The 19,385-nt window shown below is 48.2% G+C and overlaps 1 protein-coding gene across 4 annotated transcripts in view; it reads left to right on the plus strand.

The window, feature by feature from the left end:
* Window positions 1-598: 598 nt before the first annotated feature.
* RIOX2 (ribosomal oxygenase 2) overlaps window positions 599-19,385 on the plus strand; it is a 28,381-nt gene continuing 9,594 nt past the window's right edge. For all 4 annotated transcript variants that reach the window (XM_065913784.1, XM_065913785.1, XM_065913786.1 and 1 more), the window contains exons 1-4: window positions 599-651; window positions 6,795-7,263; window positions 12,330-12,449; window positions 13,561-13,689. In XM_065913784.1, coding sequence (XP_065769856.1) covers window positions 6,832-7,263; window positions 12,330-12,449; window positions 13,561-13,689 — 681 coding nt within the window. In that variant the 5' untranslated portion in view covers window positions 599-651; window positions 6,795-6,831. The remainder of the gene's footprint in view (window positions 652-6,794; window positions 7,264-12,329; window positions 12,450-13,560; window positions 13,690-19,385) is intronic.

Genomic DNA, 19,385 nt, shown 5'->3' on the forward strand with positions numbered 1-19,385 from the left:
AATTACAGTTGACTTAGTACAAAGCAACACAGCGTAGCAGAGCGCCCCAAAGAAAGCGATGGAGAACCTGGACCACTAACTAGCTCCTTAAACTTGGGCAGCTCACTTCCCCCTTCCCGGCCTCAGTTTCTCCATTCATTACAGGAACAGGATTGTACTAGATCATGTCCCCCCAGATCCTGAGCCTCATCCTCCACCAATCAAGAAAAGCCCTCATTTATTTCCTTTAATAGCAAGAAAAGAAATCTACGGGCATGAACTCCGAACACCCCTCCGCACCTAGACACTAAGAGTAGCCCCTATCTCCGTCGGTGGGCCAGCTGGGAGGCCGGCTCAGAGCAGGATGGGCCGCCCCGAGCATGCGCGCACAGCGCCGCGCCGCCCCCGCCCCGCCCCCGGCCCGCGCCTGCCCGCGCCGCCCCGCCCCCGGCCCGCCCCGCCCCGCCCCGCCCCCGGCCCGCCCCGCCCCGCCCCGCCCCCGGCCCGCACGGCCCCGCCCCCGCCCCCGGCCCGCCCCGCCCCCGGCCCGCACGGCCCCGCCCCCGGCCCGCCCCGGCCCGCCCCGCCCCCGCCCCCGCCCCGCGCCGCCCCGCCCCCGGTCCGCGCCGCCGCCTGTTCCGCTGGAGGCCGCGCGCAACTGGCTTGAATCCGGTGAGTGCATCCGTCCCGGCCTGGCGTCCGCCTCTCGGCTGTCTGGGGTGGTGCTAATTCTCCCGACGCCCTAGCGCGAGTGTGGGTGGAGCAAGATCCGGATGGGGGGAACCACAGGACTCGGGCTGGGAGCGTTGGTGCACCCCGGCCCGGACCGGAAAGCGCTGGTGGTCGCCGATCCCGGGCACGCGGGTTGGGCGCCGCTCAGATCCGGGGTTAGGGCCTGGAGGGGCCTAGGCGCTGAGAGAAGCCACCTGCTCGGCCTGTGGTCTCGAGCCTGGACGGGCACACGAAAGTTCGCAGGTTTCGCAGCGAGCGTGATGCCCGCTTTCGCCCTCGCGGCCGGCGGTCTGGGAGCGCGGCCACCACGTGGGCTGTGCTCCCAGGCGGGCCTAAGAGCCCCGGGCTTTACCGCAGGGAAACCTGAAGTTCGGGCAGAGACAGCTGCCTTTTTCTCGCCCCACCCTGACTTTAAAGTGACAGCTTTCTCTCCCATTCTTTCGTCCCTGAATATTTCTAGAACGGGTCCCCGACTGCCGTTGGATCATCCATCGGGCTAATGAGATCAGGTTGGTGGTTCACTGTGTTTTCAGGAAGTGTTGGCTTGGGGATCACAGACTTCGCTATCTCCAGTGCGAGCCTGCGTGAGTGGTCAGTCGTGTCCGACTCTTTGCGACCCCATAGGCTGTATCCGCCAGGCTCCTCTGCCCATGGTTTCTCCAGGCAAGAATACTGGAGTGGGTAGCCATTCCCTTCTCCAAGGGATCTTCCCAACCCAGGGATGGAACCTGGATCTCCTGCATTAGCAGGCAGATTTTTTACCGCTGCACCATGTGGGAAGCCTCCTGACTACTCCAAAAATCAGCTGTCAATTCGGCGCCAGGCCTTTGATTTCACTGGGCTCATCTTTAAGTGGAAAAACCTGATTTATCAAGCTTCCACCATTGCTTAGATAGTTTTGGTCCTCAGCCCCCATCCATTGTAACAAGTCATGATTACTAAAATATATTAATGCGGTTCAATCCATTATTTCTAAGATAGAACTGAAATGATAAGTGCCAATCACTGCTTTAGGTCAATAGGAGAACTGCTTTTCCCTGACTGTCTTGGTAAACATCCCTCCAGAGAAATCTTTTAGATTGGCCTAGGCAGCCTTGTTACAGGTGATGATTTATCATTTCTGTCAGCTTATTTGAGTGTGATTAACTGAGCTTGAGTTTGCCTAGATCTTCCGCTATGTTCAGTTCAGTTCAGTTGCTCAGTCGTGTCCGACTCTTTGCGACCCCATGAATCGCAGCACTCCAGGCCTCCCTGTCCATCACCAGCTTCCAGAGCTTACTCAAACTCATGTCCATCGAGTCGGTGATGCCATCTAGCCATCTTATCCTCTGTTGTCCCCTTCTCCTCCTGCCCCCAATCCCTCCCAGCATCAGGGTCTTTTCCAATGAGTCAACTCTTCCCATGAGGTGGCCAAAGTATTGGAGTTTCAGCTTCAGCATGAGTCCTTCCAATGAACACCCAGGACTGATCTCCCTTAGGATGGACTGGTTGAATCTCCTTGCAGTCCAAGGGACTCTCAAGAGTCTTCTCCAACACCACACTTCAAGAGCATCAAGTTTCCCATGCTCAGTTTTCTTCACAGTCCAACTCTCACATTTATGTTAGTGGATCTAAAATTCCTGTGGATGACTTTTTTAAAAAAAAATTTTGTTTTGTTTTGACTGAGTTACTGCAGGTTGCTGGGCCTTGGCTCCCAGAAATGCTAACTAAATAGACTTAACAAGGGGCCCAGAAATTTGCATACTAACAAGCTTTCCTGGTGATTTGACTACAGTCTGTAAGACAGAGGATGAGATGGCTGGATGGCATCACCGACTCGATGGACATAAGTTTGAGTAAACTCCGGGAGTTGGTGATGGACAAGGAGGCCTGGCGTGTTGGAATTCATGGGGTCGCAAAGAGTCGGACACGACTGAGCAACTGAACTGAACTGTAAAACACAGCTCTGGAGATTAAAAGACACACCTTCCTCTCCTGGCTGGTGCCTTTCAGCTCTGAGAGGACTGGACTACCCAAGCTTGAGCTGCCATCATAAGAATAATCCCCACTGAACAAACCATCTGTTTTCCCCAACTCTGTTTTATGCAAGGCTTTTGAGATTTTTTGCCTCCAAAATTGTATCCAAAAGGTGAAAAAGGTGAAAAAAATATGCACTCAGCAAGTGTTTGAGGACCCTCCTATGTGCTCTGCTCTGTACTAGCTCAGGGAATGTGCAGATAGATGTCCTGCCTTAAGACTTCTGGTCAGTGACTATTACCATACAAAAGAATGTTAGGGCACTTAAAAATATAAAGATTTTGTCTGTGTTTGCTGTCTGTAGAATGGGTATCAATATTGATTTTCTTGTGGAGTTTAATCCTTCTAATTGTTTAGATTAGTGGCTGTGTTTCATCTGTGGGCAGTTAGTAAAATAGGAACCTTGAATCTTTTCTTTTGATTTAATATTTTTATACTTTAATGCTATGGTGCTGCTAAGTCGCTTCAATTGTATCTGACCCTTTGCGTTCCCATGAAGTGCAGCCCACCAGGCTCCTCTGTCCACGGGATTCTCCAGGCAAGAATACTGGAGTGGGTTGCCATGTCCCCCTCCAGGGGATCTTCCCAACCCCAGGGATCGAACCTGCGTTGGCAGGTGGGTTCCTTACCATTAGCGCCACCTGGGAAGCCTCTAATGCTATAGTCGACTCAAATTGGAAACAGATGCTTTTTAAATGCTGGCTTTTTTTTTTTCTCTTGTAGCTTTATAAAAATATTTACTCTTAACTTCTGTTTGGGTGGTCTGTGAGGTTTAGAGGCAGGCTTGTGTTGGCTGTATTTTTCCAAAGTATTCTCTTGTTTAGTTCCTATATTTCTTTCAAGACACACCTTTTTTTTTTAACTTTTTGTTTCTGAAATTGTGATAGAGCTTACTATTTTTGTGTGTTTAATGTGGTGGAGTATGTCATCTGTTCTCCTCTCGACCTCCCACAAGCTGTTAAAAAGAATGGTTGTCTTACAATGTAATGTGAGAATCAGAGAAATAGTAAGTTTCTATTAGTAAGCTTAGTAACCTCTAAGCTAGGTTCCAATTAACTGAGCCTCAAATCATTTCAATATGAACACAGAGAAACAATAAATGATGTAAGTTTTGGCAGTAAAAGTAGTGAAATTCATATTCTAAGAAAAGCAGTTGTTATGCACTGTTGGGATTTATTTTGTTACTGATTGTGGATGGGAAAAATGCTTCACGTGATCTTATTTTTTGGCTGAAGTATTCTGCACACTTTGTTTCACCACACTTTCTAGTGATATGCTTATACTGTGTTCGTCTATTGTGCTTAAACAAAACAAACCTTTTGTTTACATCTTCTTGCTTCTTGCATTCCTTAAATAAATTTTAAAGTGACCAATTGTGAGGGATAAGAAACGTGTGGCTAAATATGACATTGCTTTTTCATTACTGAGTACCTTTAATGATGCAGACCTTCTGAGGCAGCCTAACAGTTTTTAACAGTTAAATGTGAGCAGTATGTCAGGGGTCCCTGAACCATCCCCTGGGCCAGTGGTTTGCTAGGACTCACAGCTAATTTATTACAGCAGGTGGAGACCAAGTGCTTCACGGCTGCAGCAGCTAGTCGTGACAGCACGTGTGAAATGCTGCCAGCCAGGGAGCTCATTAGACGTTCAGTGTCCGGGGCTTTTACTGGGGGCTCATCATGTAGATACCGCTGCCTGGCCTATAACCACATATCATCACACTGTTTGTCCAAAGAGCGTGGTCGCAGTGAGTCCTCTTTTCAGTTAGTGGTGCTAGGAACACTTCTGAAATCGAGGTTCCCAGCTCAGACACTGCACATGCTGACTTTCAGGGGATAGTGCATACGTGCATGCTCACTCGTGTCCCACTCTTCGGAACCCCGTGGACTGCGGCCCGCCAGGCTCCTCCGTCCATGGGATTCTCCAAGCAAGAATACTGGAGTGGGTTGCCGTTCCCTCCTCCAGGGATTGAACCTGGGTCTCCCACACTGCAGGTGGATTCTTTACCACCCAGCCACCAGGGAAGTCCTCAAGGCGTGGTAGGTAACTCAGTTTTGCGTAAGCGGTGCTCTTCACCCGGTCTGTTTCATTTGTCCTTGTATTTCTACCTCACTTCTGGACTCCAAGGAGTAGCTGTACTTTGTCTTATCAAAGTTTTGATTCTTCAGTTGAGAAAGCAAACTGATCTGTAAGAATAGGAAGTCCCCCCACCTCCACCGAGGAAAAACACTTAAGCCCTTACTCTTCCATGCAAGCTTTTAGTATCAGTTTGTATTGTAAACACTTAGTCCTATCAAGTTTCCTATCAAAACCACTTGATCTTTTGAAGGAACTGTTTGTGGGCACAAAATTTAGAAGCTAAAATGAGGCCACTAGTGAGTTTTACACAGCAGTGCCTCCTTACCCACGGCTGATAATGTTTTAAGGTCCCCCAAAGATGCCTGAAACCGTGGGTGGCAATGAAGTCTATATGAACTGTGCATTTTCCCTATTCACAGATAGCTATAATAAACTTTAATTTATGAATTAGGCACGGTAAGAGAATATCCGAATTGCCAGCATCATTACTCGTGCACTTTGGGGCCATTATCAAGTAAAATGAGGGTCATGTGAGCACAAGCTTGATACTGAAGCAGTTGATCTGATCAGCAGGATGGCCACTAGGTGACTAATGGGCTCATACACTAGACAAAGGGATTAATTCTAAGTTTATTTTCTAGATTTATCCTGAATTTATCAATTATAAATTTGTAGCTTATTGTTGCAATATGTAACGTGTTGTTCAGGTATGTACTTCCCAGACCAGACCATTAATTCTTCTCAGTCCACAGTGTAGCTGAAATATGGCTTAGTTATCATGACAGAAGAGCAGAAAATTCTTGATAGCCCAACAACATAGGAAAGCATAACATTTATAAATAAATTACCAGTCTTTGGGAAAAACTTTTTTTTAATAAGCACAATGCTTCTTAATCTTTTTTGGGGATGGGGGCTTTTTTAAGAATCTGGTAAAAGCAGTGGATCCTCTCCCCTAGAAATAAAAGTACTTAAAATAGAGTTTTGCTGTTTCAGGGAACTCCTATAGTTGAAGTATTATTCTTGAAATCCAGATGAAGGGCCCCTGCATGTAAAGGTGACAGCAGCTGTGGCTTGGTCTTGCCGTTCTGAGAGAGCTTCGGCAATACTAGGAAGGTCGATCCTCTTGCTACTCAAGCGTGGTCTGTGACCCAGCATCATTACCTGTGGGCTTGCTGAAGATGCAGAACCTCAGTCCCACCTGAGACCTGTGCTCCCGGGGGATGTGTGCGCACCTGGAGGGTGGAGGGCTGCGTTGGACGTTAATGATGCTGCCATTTCAGTATGCCTTATTTTAGTTAAAAAGTTACAGCTTTTTAAAAGCCGTGGGATATGACTGTCTTTACCCTTCCCTTTCAGTGTCTAGTTTTTTGTTTTATTTTTTAATGGGATGTTTCTGATGAAGTGGCAACTTTCAGGAGTAAGCGGAGGTTTGAAGTGAGGCAGTCCAGGTGCCTGAGGAAGACTTGGGAGCAGGCAGGGCCTCGCTCTCGCCAGCAGGTGGCGCCACTGGCCCAGGTGGCCCCGGGACAGCGGCCAAGGGCGGGGCGGTGGCTAGGAGCGCCTGGCTGTGGGCGGCTCTTGATTGAGTCAAGTGTTTATGACTCGGTTGCATCTAATTAGATTTGGGACCTGATGCTGATTAAAGCCAAATTTTAAGATTTTGACTTTGCTGTGTCAATGGCCACAGGCCAAAACCGTGACTAGAAACTGCTGAGATAGTTGCATCATTTAACTTGGGCTAATTATGCCTCAATAAGGAATGAATTCCATGACTTAGTGCTTGGGTGCAAGGAAGCAGGCTTCCCTTTCTCTGCTCTGCGTGGTGTCTGAGGCCGAATCATACCCTGGAAGAAATGGTCTTGGCTTCAGGTTGTGTGATGATCCTGGAGGAAGCGGCCTTGAGTTAGGAAGAGTCGTGCCAGCGCGTGCACATGGTCCTCTGATACCGCCCGGGAAACCTAAACACGTGGGTCTTGTTCCTCTGACAGGTTTGCATTTCCTCACTGCCTTGACTTGAAGACAGCGATGCCAAAGAAAGCAAGGCCCGCAGGGGATGGGGAGGAAGAAGGGCCTGTTCCTAAGCAGGCGACGGTGGAGGCTGCCTGTGGCCCTGCTTCCCCTTTGGACTTCGACAGCCCCAGCGGCCTCTTTGAAAGTTTCATCGCGCCCATCACGACAGAGACGTTTTTCAAGGAATTCTGGGAGCAGAAGCCCCTCCTCATCCAGAGAGCCGACCCTGCGTTTGCCGCGTACTGCCAGCCCCTGTTCAGGCTCTCTGATCTGAAAAGCCTGTGCAGCCGGGGGGTGTACTACGGGAGAGACGTGAACGTCTGCCGCTGTGTCCACGGGAAGAAGAAGGTTTTAAATAAGGATGGCAGAGTGCACTTTCTCCAGCTGAGAAAAGATTTTGATCAGAAAAGGGCCACAATTCAGTTTCACCAGCCTCAGAGATTTAAGGTAACAGGCTCTCCCAGGGGCAGAGTCCTCGTGTGTATCAAAGTACTAACATTTGGCCACCGATCAGCTCGGGTAAATCCGTTTTGGTGATGATTAGTCTCCTGCCAGTTTCACAAGGGCCAACACCTGTCTGGTCTTCAAATGCATTCCAACTTCAGTGATTTTTTTTTATGTTCCCTTTTGGTTGAACGGTTAGAATCTGCAACAGCTCAGGGTGGACACGGTTCGGTGTCATTGAGCTGCAAAAAGTAAATTACACTGCAGGTTCATAAAGTTTGTTAAAGTGACATTACACCTCCAGGAGTATTTCTGTGGGCTGGGTTTTGTTTTGATCCATGGTGGACGTTTCTTTTTGGATTGTTTCCTCACCATAACATAAGGCATGATAGCATCAAGGTGATCATTTTATTCTTGAAGTTGCCTCCCTCTGCTGCCCACATCTCGTTAGCAGAGGCTTCCGAGCAGTGACCAGACCATGTACTAGATGCACATTTATGGAAGGGACTTCACCCCTGTTGACAGCCCCACCAGGCTGGCTCTGAGAGTAGGTCCTGGAACTCCTGAGGTGGGTGGGTGGCAGTCGTAGGTGGAGGGTAGCTTGGATTTCACGACTGACTAACCTTTTATTTATTCTATATCAGTGATTGACATTTGAGAAATAATCTACTTCTTCTGTGCCCAGACTCTGCATTTATAAAACGTGGATTTAGGATGAGCTAATCTGCTCTTTTAGCTGTTATTCAGTCGCTAAGTTGTGTGTCTGACTCTTTGTCGTTGCGACCCCATGGACTACAGCACTCCAGGCTTCCCTGTCCTTCACCATGTCCTGGAGTTTGCTCAAACCCATGTCTGTTGAGTCGGTGATGCCATCCAACCATCTCATCCTCTGTTGCCCCCTCTCCTCCTGCCTTCGGTCTTTCCCAGCATCAGGGTCTTTTCTAATGAGTCGGCTCTTCCCATCAGGTGGCCCAAAGTATTGGAGCTTCAGCTTCAGCATCAATCCTTCCAGTGAAGATTCAGGGTTGATTTCCTTGCAGTCCAAGGGACTCTCCACAGTCTTCTCCAGCACTATAATTTGAAAGCATCTCTTAGATGTTTGAGATTTTTACAGGACAGCTGTCCAACAGTTGAAGTCTTATCCCCATCCAGAAATCCCCCTCTGTGACCCCTAGCTGAGTCAGATGCCAGCTTTGAGGAGGAGGAGAGCAGCATGTCTGATCCCAGACTGAGGTGGCTTCTGGCTGCGTGGCAGCTCCTCGGACTCTGTCATCAGAGCTCTAGTAATGCTTGTCATCATAGATCTTGAGGTGCCTTATTAGATCCATTAGGCCTCCCTCATCTGTGAATGCCTTTCCCTTGTCTGTGGGATTTTGTACTATTTGTACTCTGGATAAAGTACAAGTACTCTTAGACTTTTCAGTACAGGTCCTCATTCCAGATAGTCCATCTTGGGCGGTCATGAGCAGCTGAAATGTCCCTGGGATGCCACCCTTTTGGGCATCCTACCTGAAGGGAATTTATAAATCACTTGCAGACCAAGTCATGATTTGCATTCAGAAAATCTGTACATTGTGGTACTTCCCTCTGAGCTCGTCCTTGACTCTTTGCTTGGCTAGAAGTAGCACTTAACAAAAGTAGTTTTTAGATACTGAAGAACTATGAATAGAAAAGATCAGTGATGCTGATTACATGTAATTTGTTCGCAGACCAGCAGAAGATTATTGTTTGGCATGTACGTGGCATCCTCTGTGGCTGTCATTTTCTGCTTAAGTGCTGCACACTTCTCTTCCCCAGTTTCAAGTGGCCAGGGCTGTTTCCTTTGCCCTGTTGACTCAGCTCTTTAAGTCATGTTTCTTAAAGCAGGAAGGATGAGCTCTCCCAGTTTCGACTCAGCCCCCAGGCTAGGCTAGGCGGCATCCTGATTATTTGTGGGGTGTTTTTTTTTTAATTATTTATTTTATTTTTGGCTCCGCTGGTTCTGTGTGGCGATGCAGGCTTTTGTCTCCTTGCAATGAGTGGCAGCTTCTCTTTCTTGCAGCGCGAGGGCTTCTCATTGTGGTGGCTTCTCTTGTTGTAGAACATGGGTCCTAGGGCACATAGGCTTCAGTAGTTGTGGCCCCAGGCCCCAGAGCACCGGCTCAGTAGCTGTGATGCCTAAGCGTAGTTGCTCTGCGGCGCATGGGACCTCCCTGGATCAGGGATGGAACCCATGTCTCCTGCATCAGCAGGCAGATTCTTTACTACTGAGCCACAAGGGAAGCCCCGTTTGTGGTTTTTTTTTCCCCTCTGACCTTCCACCACCAGAACTTGAGAAATCTATAAACTGCTGGAGTTCACTCTCTACACAGGAAGCTGGGTTCTGAGTATTATAATGTGAGCAGATTCAGTGTTGTGTGTGTTTACTACTGGACATACTGGTATCAGGGTAGACAAGTCTAGAGGCAGTTCCTCATTGTCCGGGTTGAAGGACTCGGAGTCAGCACTTTCTCGGTCACGCCACAGAATGGGCACAGCTTGTGGGTCTAGTTCATCTGGAAATGAGTGAAGCGGTAACCAGACAGTGGTAGGCTGGTCCCCACCTGCTTTGGGTTATCTGTGTATCAGGAGTCCAGATGAGTTAACCAAATATTTGCACATGTTCAGTTTTGAATCTTCCAACACACATTTGTGTGTTGAAATAACTGAGGCCATCACTGTGGTCTCCACTTTACATGAAAGAAATGAGTTCACAGTTGTGACTTACACAGCTACGAAGGAAGACTTCTAACTTCAGAATTAAAACATGTTCTGAACCATGTATCTAAAGATCCTCCCTGAAATGGAGTTGGGCTTTTGGCATGCTTGTTTTCACCTTTCTTTAGGTGTTAATGTGGGCTTCTGGTCTTGACCGTTGTATCCAGCTGATTCTGCAGGAAGGTCAGTGCAGAGAGGGCCTCCCCCGCTGGCCTTTCCATCATTCTGGGGTCCTCCTCGGCAGCTCCAGACACAGCTGGGGGACCGGGGACAAAGGAGACAGGTTTTAGGAGCCTTGTTTTTTCCTAAGTTAGCGCTGTGACGCTGTGACACTTATACACTGTTGTGCAGTTGAAACAGAATTTGAGATAGTTTTAGGTGTTTCCACGGTCTTAGAGTGGGAGTCCTCCTTTCACGGATGAAGAAGTTGAAGTCATCTAGCTTGTAACTACAACCTGAGCTGAGACGGGTTGACTCCAGATCTCTTTCTAGTGGGCCACACTTGGCAGATTGAGAATCTAAAAGTGAAGTGAAAAACTTGTACAAATGATAGGGTTTTCTGTAACCTTTAAGAAGAAGGAGACATGTGCTTCTTAATTATAGACCCAGAAACTTCAGCTGGGAGCCATAAAGACACCCACATGGGACTCAAGCCATCAGCGATAGATGCAGAGAGAGACAGACAGTTACGTACAAATGTGATCACACATCTTGCTGGCCGCTCCCAGGTGTCCATTAGATTGCTTGGGAGAGCTGCGAACTCTTTGGAGCTCTTCAGGTGCCATTGAATTATTCTTCTTGTGTTAAACAGAAACCTTGACCTCTATATGTAGAGTAACTCAATGGCTTATATGGAAATGTCTCCCAAAGCTTGTTTAATGCTGACCCAGTTCTTTCCCACTTGGTATTTTTTATTTTTTATTTTTTTTCACTCCAGTGGGTAAGGTTGACTTCTAAGCCACGGCCATCGTTCACTCAGCAAATCCTTTCAATATCTTCTGTGTGCCGGGCTCTGCATGTGTGGATGCTTAAAAGCTGGGCTTCTGCGGTGTTCTTTGCAGGCGATTTTTCTTTACAGTAGCATCGTGGTTATGGGGGTGGGCTCCTTAGCCAGGCTGCATGAACGTGAACCCTAGATCCACCAGTGGCAGGCCTCCTCCCTCGTCGGTGTGGATGGGCACCCACAGGGTGATGGTACACACCCGAGGGAGGGTTGCTGGGAGGGCCGTGTCACTGAAGTAGGTGAAGCCTGGCGCACAGCAAGTGCGGATCCCCACGCGGCCCGGCTGGGCCCCTCAGTCTGGCGTGGGTCCTGGAGAGCTAGTTAGCGACCGGAGAGAGGGGAGTGTTCCTCGCCCCCTGCCCGCTGCCTGCCCCCTTTGCTCTCAGGACCCTTCCGTCGGGCAGTTCCAGACCCACACCCTTCACCTTGCCTGAACTTCAGACCTAGCCAGCCGGCACACGGGGGTCTCAGCAGCTCATATGTAGCATTTCTAAGGTACAGCTTTTCTTTTTCCCTCCGAAAACTCGATCTTTAGCAGATCTTTCCCACTTGAGTGGTGCTGGGAGCTACCTAACTGCCTTCGTCAGAGCCCCCCGAGTATTTCGCTCCCATCCTGCCCACTCCCGGGCCGCCGCCATCAGGGCGTGCTGCGGGGCCGCCTGCCAGGCCCATCCTGACTTTCCTCTTCTCCCTCGCCGTCTCCCGCGCTCCGGTCATCCCCGCCTGCGCTGTTGGTCTGTCGCTTCCCCACCTCTGCCCCTTGCTTCTTCCCACAGTCCGGTCTCCTCCACGCCGTAGCCAGGCGGCCCTGTCGTAAGTGTGAATGGGGTCGTGTCGTCGTCTGGCTGAAATCCTTTGTGGCTCCCTGTCACCTCCTCCTGTCCATGCTCAGGGCAGAGGTGCGGCTCGGTCACCGCTGAAGTCCCAGCATCTGGGCTTCCAGGTGGCGCTGGCGGTAAAGAACCCGCCTGCCAATGGCACCCCACTCCAGTCCTCTTGCCTGGAAAACCCCACGGACGGAGGAGCCTGGGGGGCTGCAGTCCATGGGGTCGCGAAGAGTCGGACCCGACGGAGCGACTTCACTTTCACTTTTCACTTGCATGCATTGGAGAAGGAAATAGCAGCCCACTGCAGTGTTCTTGCCTGGAGAATCCCAGGGACGGGGGAGCCTGGCGGGCTCGTCCACAGGGTTGCAAAGAGTCGGACACGACTGAAGTGACTTAGCACAGAGCATAATAGCTGTGCAATAAAACTAGCTGAGCGGATAAGAACAGATTCCTTACTTCTGATGGATTTTTCTCTCCTCCTCCCTCCACTGTGGTTTCTCAAGGATGAGCTCTGGAGGATCCAGGAGAAGTTGGAGTGCTTCTTCGGCTCCTTGGTTGGCTCCAATGTGTACATCACCCCGGCGGGAGCCCAGGGCCTGCCGCCCCACTACGATGATGTCGAGGTGAGAGGGGGGATCTGCCCGGCCGCGGGACGAGGGAGTGGCCGCCAGCCCGGGAAGGGGGGGTTGTCGGGGTTGAGCGGTCCATCAGGTCCGGGCCCACTCTTCCTGTGTGGGCTCCAGAGCGCTTGACCTCTCTCACCGGGATGTTGGACCAAAATTAACCCCACTGAACCGGTTTCCTGCTCCTTTGGAAAGGGGAGAGATGGTTTATTTACAAATATAAAGAGCTGCACATTCCTCCGAAACATGTTTTGATTGAATTTTCTACAGAGAAGTGTGATTGGATTTTTTTTCTTTTAATTTCACAGTTTAATAAGGTGAGGTCACAAGTGTTCCATACATCTGCTTTTATTTTCTCCTTTTTCTGTAGCTGCCAAAAATATATGCTTTTTTCCATTTGTGAAAATCTTGGGGCCGCTTAAATGAAGGTCATGGTTTCGCTTAAGCACTGGCGCCTTGACGGATGTTGATTTCACTCTCGTGTTGCTGCCAAAAAAAGTTAACTCTTGGGCTTAGGTATGTCGTAGTTTTATTTTTGTACTGATACATTCTGTGAACACAGAGATAGTAGGAAATAAAAACCTTTTTTTCCTCTTGAGAGCAATTTGATATCAATCCATTTTCCAAAAGTTTTTTTTTTTTTTTCCTTTAATATTTCTAACAGGAGTTTAAAACATCTTTGGTTGAATGAAGAATAAAAACTTGATATTTTCCTATGTGCCAGGGATTATCTTCAGGGTTTTGGACACTCAGTAATATCTGAAGCTTGGCTTCTCCCTCAGAGATTATGGGCTTCCTGCTGTCTGATGGAAGATTTAGAGGAATGAATAGCAGGATAGATCATGGGATATAAAGAAGTCAGCGAGGCTTTTAGGGAAGTGAAAGGAATGACCAGCCTTCCAGTGTCAGAGTTCACGGTCACCTGTTTTTAAAAAGTGAATGCCAGTGGTGGTAGCTTTTAAGTGTGGAGCGAGATGTATCTGTGACCCTTTACTTTTGTTTTTTTATGTCAGAGCTGTGATTTGGTTAAGCCCTGGGAGGGCCAGCGCCCCAGAAGCCTCGTGAGCCGTGTGGGGCTCTCTGACACTCTGGGGGCCTGTGTTCCCTGTAGGTGTTCATTCTGCAGCTGGAGGGAGAGAAGCGCTGGCGTCTGTACCAGCCGACGGTGCCCCTGGCGCGGGAGTACAGCCCGGAGGCCGAGGACAGGATCGGGAGGCCCACACACGAGTTCACACTCAAGGTACGGGCCTGCCAGTGTGTGCGCCAGGCTGGTTTGAGGCCTGCGTTTGTGTAACGGTCCCCCGAGAATGTGTCCAGGAGTTTGGGGGCTCCCATTCCAGGTGGCCCCTCGGGGGGGGGGCACTTGGAAGGAGACCTGGTGGTTTATACTTGCAGATGTGAGCTGAGGAAGCGCCTCCATATGCTGAGTCCAAAAGGAATGAATTATGAATATGGTAACCACTGAGTTTTCTGGAGCGAAAGTGGAAGGCATGGCCTTGGGCAGCTTCTCCAGGTCTAAGGCTGTGGTCACCGCTGGGTGGTCGGTTGCTTGAGGGGAGCACGGTCAGCGACCCCTCAGTTTTTCTTGCTGGTAAAATTCGGGCGCCCCCTTTTCCTCCTGACTGCAGTAGACCCTTTGCACCCTTTCCTCCTGCATGTAGGGCTCAGAAGAGTCACCATGAAGGCTCTTGAGGGGACCTTCCCCAGAAAACCAGGTGGCCCGAGCGTGTGCTGGTTCGCTGGCATCTTGCTGCTGAGAAAGTGTGTCCTTGAGCAGTTAGCTGGGTGGGGTCACAGCCGGTCCCCGGCAGGTCTGGGTGTTGGGAGCAAAGTCTAGGATCAGAATAGCTGTGTAACTCAGTTTTACACCTTTTCCTACAAAACTTAATTTCAACAAAGTTTAATTTCCTTCAGTGGTAATAAGATAATAGTTCATTTAAATCATTCCAAAGATTTTAACCAAACTGATGGGCTTGCATATGGTTGTTTTTGTATTTCTTACATCTTGAAATTACAGTTGGTATCTAATTCTTTTTTTTTTTTTCTTTTAAAATTATTTACTTTTGGCTGCACTGGGTCTCCATCACTTGCTGCTGGCTTTGTCTAGTTCCAGCGAACAGCGGCTGCTCTCTCGTTGCAGTGCATGGGCTTCTCTTGTTGCGGAGCTTGGGCTCCAGGTGCGTGGGCTTCAGTAGCTGGAGCACGTGAGCTCAGTCACTGTGTGGTGCCTGGGCTTAGTGGCCTTGCAGGATGTGGGATTGATTCCAGCTTGAGCTTCGTGCAGCCCGGCATCTTGCATGATGTACTCTGCATATGTGTAAAATAAGCAGAGTGACAATATACAGCCTTGACACGGGGGTTGAAACCGTGTTCCCTGCATTGGCAGGCAAATTCTTAACCATTTCGCCACCAGGGAAGCCCCTCTGATTCTTGCTCAGTGCCTTGTGGCTTCTTGATTTTAAAATCTCTGCCTGCCTGCCACCATGGGGAAAAACTCCCTGTTTATGATGATGTCGTTCAGTCGGTCAGTCTTGTCTGATTCTTTGTGACTCCGTGAACTGCAGCATACCAGGCTTCCCTGACGCTCTCTTGAGTTTGCTCAAACTCGTGTCCACTGAGTCCGTGTTTCCAGCCAACCATCTCGTCCTCTCCTGCTCTGTCATCCCCTTCTCCTCTGTCTTCTATCTTTCCCAGCATTAGGGTCTTTTCCAATGAGTCAGCTGTTCACCTCAGGTGGCCAAAGTATTAGAGCTTCAGCATCAGTCTTTCTAATCAATGTTCAGGGTTGATTTCCTTTAGGACTGACTGGTTGGGTCTCCTTGCAGTCCAAGGGACTCTGAAGAGTCTTCTCCAATACCACAGTTCAAAAGCATCAATTCTTTGGCGCTCAGCTTTCTTTATGATCCAACTCACATATCCGTACAAGACTATTGGAAAAACCATAGCTTTGAATATATGAACCTTTGTTGGCAAAGTGACGTCTCTCCTTTTTAATACGCTGTGTAGGTTGGGTCATAGCTTTTCTTCCAAGGAGCAGGCGTCTTGTAATTTCATGACTGCAGTCACCATCGCAGTGATTTTGGAACCCAAGAAAGTAAAGTCTGTTACTGTTTCTATTGTTTCCCCATCTATTTGCCATGAAGTGATGGTACCAGATGCCAAGATCTCACTTTTTTGAATGTTGAGTTTTATGCCAACTTTTTCACTCTTCTCTTTGACCTTCATCAAGAGGCTGTTTAGTTCCTCTTCACTTTCTGCCATAAGGGTGGTGTCATCTGCATATCTGAGGTTATTGCTATTTCTCCTGGCAATCTTGATTCCAGCTTGAACCTCATCCAGCCTGACATTTCACATGATGTATTCTGCATGTAAGTTAAATAAGCCAAGTGACAACATATAGCCTTGACATATTCCTTTCCCAATTTTGAACCAGTTCATTATTCCATGTCCACTTCTAACTGTTGCTTCTTGACCTGCATACAAGTTTCTTAGGAGGCAGGTAATGTCTGGTATTCCCATCTCTAAGAATTTTCCACAGCTTGTTATGATCCACACAGCCAAAGGCTTTACTGTAGTGAATGAAGTAGAAGTAGATGTTTTTATGGAATTCCTTTGCTTTTTCTGTGATCCAGCAGATGTTGGCAATTTGATCTCTGGTTCCTCTGCCTTTTCTAAATCCGCCTTGTACATCTGGAAGTTCTCAGTTCATGTACTGTTGAAGCCTAGTGTGAATGATTTTGACCATTACCTTGCTAGCTTGTGAGATGAGTACAATTGTGCAGTAGTTTGAATATTCTTTGGCATTGCCTTTCTTTGGGATTGAAATGAAAGCTGACCTTTTCCAGTCCCATGGCCACTGCTGAGTTTTCCAAACTTGTGGGCATATTGAGTGCAGCTCTTTCACAGCATCATCTTTTAGGACTGGAAATACCTCAACTGGAATTTCATCACCTCCACTAGCTTTGTTCGTAGTCATGTTTCCTAAGGTCCACTTCACACTCCAGAATGTCTAGGTGAGTGATTATACCGTTGTGGTTATCCGGGTCATTAAGACCTTTTTTGAACAGTTTTTTCATTCTTGTCACCTCTTAATATCTTTTGCTTCTGTTAGGTCCATACTGTTTCTGTGCTTTACTGAGCCCCTCTTGGCCTGAAATGTCCCCTTGGTATCTCTAATTTTCTTGAAGAGGTCTCTATCTTTCCCTTTCTGTTGTTTTCCTCTATTTCTGCATTGATTGCTGAGGAAGGCTTTCTTATCTTTCCTTGCTATTCTTTGGAACTCTGCATTCAGATGGGTATATCTTTCCCTTTCTCCTTTGCCTTTTGCTTCTCTTCTTTCACAGCTGTTTGTAAGGCCTCCTCAGACAACCATTTTGCCTTTTTGCATTTCTTTTTTGATCACTGGCTCCTGTACAATAATACAAACTTTTGTCCATAGTTCTTCAGGCACTCTGTCCATTCAGGTGTGACCTAAATCTAATCCCTTGAATCTATTTGTCAGTTGCACTGTATAATCGTAAGGAATTTTATTTAGGTCATACCTGAAAACCTAGTGGTTTTCCCTACTTTCTTCAATTTAAGTCTGAAGTTTGCAATAAGGAGTTCATGATCTGAGCCACAGTTAGCTCCAGGTCTTGTTTTTGCTGACTGTATAGAGCTTCTCCATCTTTGGTTGCAAAGAATATAATCAATCTGATTTTAGTATTAACTACCTGGTGAAGTCCATGTGTTGACTCATTTCTTGTTTTGCTGGAAGAGGGTGTTTGCTATGACCAGTGCGTTCTCTTGGCAAAACTCTGTCAGCCTTTGCCCTGCTTCATTTTGTACTCCGAGACCAAACTTGCCTGTTACTCCAGGTATATCTTGACTTCCTACTTTTGCATTCCAGTCCTCTGACGAAAAGGACATCTTTGTTTGGTGTTAGTTCTAGAAGGTCTTGTAGGTCTTCATAGGAACATTCAACTTCAGCTTCTTCAGCATTAGTGGTTGGGGCATAGACTTGGATTACTGTAACACTGAATATGGTTTGCCTTGCAAACCATTTCTGTCGTTTTTGAGATTACACCAAAATACTGCATTTCAGACTCTTTTGTTGACTGTGACGGCTATTCCATTTCTTCTAAGTCATTCTTGCCCACAGTAGTAGATAGAATGGTCATCTGAATTAAATTCACCTATTTCTGTCCATTTTATTTCACGGATTCCTAAAATACCGATGTTCACTCTTGCCATATCCTGTTTAACCACATCCAATATCCCTTGATTCATGGACCTAACATTCCAGGTTCCTATGTAATATTGTTCTTTACAGCCTCAGACTTACCTTCACTGCCAGACACATCCCCGCTGGGTATCCTTTCTGCTTTGGCTCAGTCTCATCATTCCTTCTGGAGCTATTTCTCCGCTCTTCTCCGGTAGCACCTACCGACCTGGGGGATTCATCTTTCAGTGTTGTATCTTTTTGCCTTTTCACACTGTTCACGGGGGTCTCAAGGCAAAAATACTGAAGTGGTTTGCCATTCCCTTCTCCAGAGGATGTTCTGTTAGAACTCTCCACCGTGCTCTGTCCGTCTTGCATGGCCCTACACAGCATGGCTCATAGTTTCATTGAGTTAGACAAGGCTGAGATCCATGTGATCAGTTTGGTTACTGTTCTGTGACTGTGGTTTTCATTCTGTCTGCCTTCTGATGGATGAGGATTAGAGCTTGTGGAAACTTCCTGATGAGAGGGACTGGCTGTGGGAGAATCTGGGTCTTGCTCTGGTAGGTGGGGCCATCCTCAGTGAATCTTTAATCCAATTTTCTGTCAATGGGCGGGGCTGTGTTCCCTCCCTAGAGTTTGGCCTGAGGCCAACCTGTGGTACGGTAATGGCAGTAATGGCAACCTCCTCCAAAAGGATTTCAGTTTAGTTCTCAGTCACTCAGTTGTGTCCCACTCTTTGTGACCCCATGGACTGCAGCACGCCAGGCTTCCCTGTCCATCACCTTCTCCCGGAGCTTACTCAGACTCATGTCCATTGAGTGATGGACCTGTCGGTGATGCCATCCAACCATCTCATCCTCTTTCATCCCCTTCTCCTCCCGCCTTCAATCTTTCCCAGAATCAGGATCTTTTCCAGTGAGTCACTTCTTGGCATCAGGTGGCTAAAGTATTGTAGCTTCAGCATCAGTCCTTCCAATGAATATTCAGGACTGATTTCCTTTAGCATTGACTGGTTGGATCTGCTTGCAGTCCCAGGCACATTCAGGCCGCAGGACCTTTGCACCTGCTCTTGCCTCCCTGGGAAGCCTTTCTCCCCAGGACGCCACATGGCTGTGCTGTGCTTAGTCAGTCGGCCGTGTCCGACTCCTTGCCTGCCAGACTCCTGTGTCCACGGACATTCTTCAGGTCAGATTTCTGGAGTGGATTGCTATGCCCACCTCCAGGGGATCTTCCCAGCCCAGGGATTGAACCCATCTTGCATTGCAGGCGGATTCTTCACCATCTGGCTTGCTCATTTCCTGAAGCCTCTACTGAAGCGTCACCTTAGCAGAGTGGATAAAATAGCACCTCTTACCCCAGACACACCCACCCTGACTTAGGTCAGCATCATTCGCCTCAACTGTCTTCTTTGCATTCACCACCACTCCGACATTGTCTATTTGCAGCTTTCTTTATTTTATCCCTCTTGCCCCCACTCAAATATCTTCACTGCTGGTGTCTCTTCTGCCTTCTCAAATGCTTGTCAGTTTCTCTGGAACATGTTCCATCAGGGCAGGGCTTTCTTTGGTTCAGTGCTCTCTCCCTGGCGCCTAGCCTGGGGTCTGGCGTGGGCGGGGTGAGTGGGGAAGGATTGGTCAGGTGTTTGTGGGATGCATAAATAAACAGATGGATGAGCTGTATATGTGAGGGCCTCCGCCACAGGGCAGGCACTCAGACTCACAGATGAGAGCTGT

The sequence above is a fragment of the Muntiacus reevesi genome, chromosome 21 (assembly GCF_963930625.1).
Source record: "Muntiacus reevesi chromosome 21, mMunRee1.1, whole genome shotgun sequence".
NCBI lineage: Eukaryota > Metazoa > Chordata > Mammalia > Artiodactyla > Cervidae > Muntiacus > Muntiacus reevesi.